We start from the raw sequence: 5903 nt of genomic DNA, 5'->3' as shown, positions 1-5903 counted from the left end.
GGCTTGTACGTACTAGTCTGTAGTAAAACTGTCAGCTGAGGGGGAGATGTAATCAGTCTCATATCATGTGTTTCTACATTTACTGGCATTTAGGTGATTTCTTTTTGCATGTAGTTGAAGAGAAGTTGCACAATACAACATTAGGATTTTTTTCTGCAAATCATGTAAATTCGAGTCAGTGTTTCATAATCAGCTTGATCAATCTCCTTCTTAAACATGATTTTTTGCTCTCTGATTTCACTTTATCCCAGCTGAATAAAATAATTTCCAGATTTGTACTTACATCTTTTTCATCTACATCTTACATCTAATCTCTTGACTTGAATAAAAAGAGAGGTCAGAAGATATAAATTAGTTGTAATTGCCAAAGGGAATAGCTGCATTTAGTTAAACTGGGGAGTAGAAATCATAAGCTTGGACCCCTGCTGCCGTGAGCCAGTGCGGTTCTTTGATCTTTGAAAAACATTTAACTGAACAGAATGACAACCATATAACGGCCTTTTTATCTATTTTGTTTTGAGATGTAAGGTATTTTTAATTTGCATGAGTCAATGTTTGCAATTGGAAAGAAGATCTAATTTGAATGCAAGCCTTCTACACTCTAGTGGTTTTCTGCCAAGGCAGTTCCCTTTTAACATTATTTTTTTTAATGGAAAATTCCATTATTATGTGACTTCTGTGTTTCTATGGGGTTGGCTCTTGTTGCATTTTATTCACTTAATTCCTAGACCTTCTTTTGTTCCAACAGTAAATGTTACCAGTAATAGTGATTGCTAAGCTCTGAGGCTTTGTCTAATTAGTCGTAAGCTAAGAGCTACATCAGATGTAAGCTTTTGGGATTTTTTTCTTGCCTTTTCATTAGCTGAAGTTCTAATTGCAACCATGCAAGCCCACTTATTTACCCACTTCTTTTTAAGCACAAGAAGCCGGTCAGAGGTGCCCGAGCTTGTAAACTAAGTCTTTGTTTACCTGCAGTTTGCAGTAATTTAACTGAAATCCATTTTAGTTAAACTGGTTGGGATGCTTTCTGGGTACAGTTAAGCTCACAACTAGTAAATCTCAGTTTACGTTAACTCATAACAGACAGTGATGTAGGCTGGGTGTGGTGTAGTTGAACCAAGCTAAGTCAACATAAATCAGTCTTAAGCAGATTCCTCCGTAGATAATAAAATAGATATACTTCGATAACCCTGGGACATATTTGTGTTGCCAGCCCTGGATTTATGTGCAGTCCTCTTCAGGGTTTTTTTTAATTTGAGAGAACTTGTCTTTATATTAAGATGCAGGTAGAATACAGATGTGTATCCAAATTTGGTTAATATTTTAATTTTCATTCAAGCCCAGGTCTAGGCCAAATGACAAACGTAGCCTGTGTCTTTTGGCTACCTTGTCCTTGAACTAAATCAATTTAAAGAGTGAAAATTTATGGCTTAAGAAAAAATACCGATTCAAGCTGAGGAGAGCCAGTTGGATGTTTTGGGTGAAGTTTAAGTGTCAGTAAAAATCATCAGAAGTCATTGGCAGAGGAAGCTATTTGCAACCCTAAATACATCTGGAATTTCCTTTTCTCTCATCACCGTGCCTTTTTTCAGGTAGGTTTTGGATTATTATTATCAGTTCCTGAAGTCCACTACTTTTGTGCGCTACTTTTTCACTGCTTCTGCCTTATGTCTGGTGGAAGGGATTGGTCATCTTTTGTGCTTATTATAGCATGAGCTCTTGACTGTCTATCCAGAGCACCACACCTTCAGGAACATTTGGGTGATTGCTGCCCCTTTGTTTGCTTTTTATTTTAGCACCCAGCCAAATCACAGTCTTGCATGTGTGCCCAAAATTAATTTCTTCCCATTCTGTGTTCTTTCTTCTCATAACCATCTTTTGTAAAATTCCAGATTTTTTTTTCTTTTGGAATATTTTATCAGTTTACATCCAAGTATTTTTTATATACACTTGGGGTATATCAGACCACATCTATCTGAAGGCATTTAATTTTCTGTCTTACTATTCTGAATGTTTTGCTCTTGATTGTTTGCACACTGGAAAAAGCTGCTACTTGTCCGTAGTAGTATGAGTACAAAGATGTAAATATATTATTTCAAATCCTGTAGATCCAAAATCTCAGAACAAGTAAATTGTTAGTCCTGTTCTGTAGCTGACGGGGGTGGAAAAAAGCATGATGAGCAATTACTTTGTCTTCCTTGGTCTGGAATGCTTGAGAACAGATTTCAGATTACACCTCATAGTCATCTACAGTTGATCCCTTTTAATAAGGGCCGGTATTGCAGAGAAAAGTGTCATAACCTTTCCTTTTCGTTTGCGAGATATGATATGCTACTGTTCTGTCATGGTCTACCAAGCCAAGAGTCTTCTCTAAACTGAGAAAACAGTTCATTTCGTGGGAAGTGGAAGTTCTCAAGAAATTGAAATTGTGGGTTTCAGATGGACTGACCTCTTTTATACCATATATAACATTGTGAATCGATTCATTTCTTACAAGCCTTTCCCTCCTTAGTGGTATTAGTGAAAATTCTGACTTTGGCTGAAAAAATAATTAAGTTAGCAGCTCAGCTTTCTTCAGATGTAGAATGTTTTTTATTGAAGTACAGTGCAATTAGACTCGTGTTTCAAGGTTGAGCATGGGGCAAAGCAGTAGTTAGTAGATCATAGAAATGATAGCTTGGTATTATAAAGGAAAAAACATCTTCGCTGCCACTGGAATTTTGGCAGCCCTTTATGAGCTGTAGGGTATGTGGAGATTATAGCAAATAATGAAGCTGCTGATGACAATATGAGTTTTTAGGCCTCTCACAACCTTCTGAGCATAATTGCATATAATATCAGTCATCGAGGAATTAACAGTCACCTAAGGTTCACAAGATCTGAACCTCACATGGTCTGGGATACCCTTCAAAAACATTCAGCGGATTTTCGCAGTTTTTCAAAGTTCCTGTTGCTGGCCGAGGAATGTTTTCCCATGGTGTATCTGTACATTTACTTTGGAGGCTGGCTGTCTTCCCAGGTGCACAGAGCTAACCCTACCCTGTTTTGCAGGTCCTCTTTCAGCTCTGGGTAGGGCAGAGTTCAGAATTCTTCAGGAGGCTGTTGCTGCTCCTCTCCCCAGCCAACGCATCCCCCAAGCCCTTGGTCTCCCCTGAACGGCTGCCTCATCATATCTTGTCTGATGTGACTCAAGGCCTACCTCATACACATGCTGCCTGCTTAGAGGAGCTTAAGCGAAGCTATGAGTTTTATCGGTACTTTGAAACTCAGCATCAGTCAGGTTTTGAACGGCCAACCAGAACAAAGCAGAAGTCAAGAGAGCTGAACAGTCTTCAGACAGCGGTACGCAGCTTGCAGCTTCATCTCAAGGCACTGCTCAATGAGTAAGTTTACACATGAATGAAGAGAATATGCCTGTAGGAAGAAGGCTTCAGACTTGAGTTCTTTGGGTTGTCAGCTTGTATCCCAGATTAAAACCAAAAAAGGTGGATACGTATAGTCATTGCAGTCATAGGCATATCTTCACATAGTATGGGGTCAAAGATCCTTGGTTCAGTATGGAATCTGATATTGTTTCCTGGTTATTCTTTAAGTATCTGGTGAAAATTCAAAGCTAAGCAGTGCATTAAGGTCTTGCCTTGCTTTTGTCACTCCCTTGAAAAAATCTGAAAACATACTTATCTTGCATTGATTTTGCAACATACCAAATGCTTTATAAGAAAGTTCAGCTTGTAGCACCTACCTAGTAAATATTTTTAAAGATTTGTCACTGCCTTGGTGAAATAGTTGAAACTGTCCTATTCCTTTAATCTTAGATGTAAGAATTGCTCTAATGAATGCAGGTGAGCAATGTATCTTGATGTCGAGAAAAGGATCTTATTTTTAAAATGTTGGGGCATGTTTGAGGACTTGGCTGGGTTAGATTCTTAAAACTTGAAGAAAATAACAGGATATTAAATGAAATACTTGAAGGAATGGTGAAGTCAAATATTTATTATTACTTATTTCTGTTCATCTGCTCATCACTTAGGGTAATAATTCTTGAGGATGAACTTGAAAAACTTGTTAGCACTAAGGAGACACCTGAGTTGACAACAGAAGCCCATCAGGTTCTGGAACAAAAACTGAAGTTTATTCAGCCTCATATCCAGGCAAGCAACAGCTGCTGGGAAGAAGCCATTTCTCAGGTGGAAAAAATGAGTGGAAGAAACCCAAATAAAAAAGGTAAATGTGCGAGATTAATTTGGCAACTAATGGGGTGCACTTCAGAGATGGAATGCTCAAATGGATCAAAGACAGCGTTCAGCCTGTGTATCAGAATTTTAGCTGAAGAAGGTCTTACAACCATACACTTTGAAAAACTATATACATATGTCAAACTTTTTCATTGTGATGACCTTGAAGCTTTTGTTTCAGCAAAAAATGTACATGTGTTAACTCAGTCTGTTAGACCTGTGGATTCAGAGTGTTACATTTCCAGGTGTAGACCGATAGTAGCTTTTTGCCTTTGATTGTGGAATCACATGTGAAGGGGTAGGATTTTGATGAATCCTCCCTGAGATTTTCATTTATTTACTGCATAAAAATTACATAGTTAATTGAAATGACAATGGCGTTGTCATGAAACTTTCTTGACAATGACATTTCCTGGAACATTTTAAATTGTAGAGGATGTATTGAGCATTTAATACCCGTTTACTTGCTCTCTCAGAGAGTGAGCTAATCTTCTGTGTGCTTAAAAGTCACACTGAGCAGTATATCCCAACGTTTTGCCTTATGTGCCTTTCCTTAGTGACCTGTACTGCCCACGCTGTTCTCCTTGTGAATCACAACTATCTTAAATAATGGAAGTGAACTTAGGCTCTCCTGACATGGAGTTGAACCTATAATTTCTAATCTTTCTTTTTTCCAGGAGCTTTTTTACTGTCCTAGGAAGGCACAGCCCAGCATCTGAAAAATGCTGGTAATGGAGACTGCATTAGGAAAATTATGACTTGGGGTATCAGCACGTTACCTACAGAAATCCAAATTTGTAGTGAGCTGAGCTCTTAATGATATATGGGTGGGATATCCAGTAGATGGATGAATATTGCTGTGGGCCTAGAGGCGTGCAAGCTGACCTTGTTCATGCTTACATCAGAACTGGGAGCACTGGGAGGCCTAATGCAGGCTCCATGCAGGTCCAGACACGGTATAACCAAATTTGTGTGTACTTTGCCCGATAGTCTAGTCTTTCAACTTCCCTCTCAGTGCTGCGTAAAACAGCCTATGAGGATAGTAGGTGTAGTCTGATCCATTTGCATGTGCTAGCCTGTTGTGTTTTGTTGATGCCCTCCACAACCAGCAGTTCCACTGATCTTTTTTTTCCCCTTTCCTCAAATGTTCTTTCTAGACTGCATGCCATAGTATTTTTAGTTATTTTAGTTTTATTTTTACTTTGTGTATAAATTTCACAGCAGGCACTTTTATTATAACTTGCTTCCTTTTAAAGTTCAGTACAAAAATAACCTAGTGTCTGATCTAGAAGGGAGGGATTGCGTGGGAAATAAAAAATTAAAAATCCTTCACTTTCACTTTTGCCCAATGACTTTCCTGGAAATGTGCTGGGATTGATTCTCTATTTTGCAACAAGTTTACTGAATTACTCCACAGGAGCTACTTTTAAATTATGTTAGTCATTGAAAACTATTTTTATTTGACTACATTTGACTTTCCTGATATATTTCTAAGCAGTCCAGCTTCTGTGAGTTGACCTTTTCAAGCTATGCGTGAAATCAAGTCTAATTCTTCTGCTGTCTTTCTACAAAACTTAACAGCTGGTCTGTCAGTCATAATTATGTGAATTACTTCATTAAATTCCTTGGGGTTTTTTCAATGCTTTCTGAAAGCTCTTTGGAAGAAGA

General features: G+C 38.2%; 1 protein-coding gene across 1 annotated transcript in view; it reads left to right on the top strand.

Annotated features, from left to right (window-relative positions):
* The window catches only part of VEZT (vezatin, adherens junctions transmembrane protein), a 58614-nt gene that overhangs the window by 42127 nt on the left and 10584 nt on the right, over positions 1-5903 (top strand). The window contains exons 8-9 of the mRNA XM_009321353.1: positions 3052-3383; positions 4031-4224. Coding sequence (XP_009319628.1) covers positions 3052-3383; positions 4031-4224 — 526 coding nt within the window. The remainder of the gene's footprint in view (positions 1-3051; positions 3384-4030; positions 4225-5903) is intronic.

This window comes from Pygoscelis adeliae, unplaced genomic scaffold (genome assembly GCF_000699105.1).
Source record: "Pygoscelis adeliae isolate BGI_AS28 unplaced genomic scaffold, ASM69910v1 Scaffold232, whole genome shotgun sequence".
Classification (NCBI taxonomy): domain Eukaryota; kingdom Metazoa; phylum Chordata; class Aves; order Sphenisciformes; family Spheniscidae; genus Pygoscelis; species Pygoscelis adeliae.
Note: the sequence above shows the minus strand (reverse complement) of the source record. Positions and strands in the feature narration are given on the sequence as shown.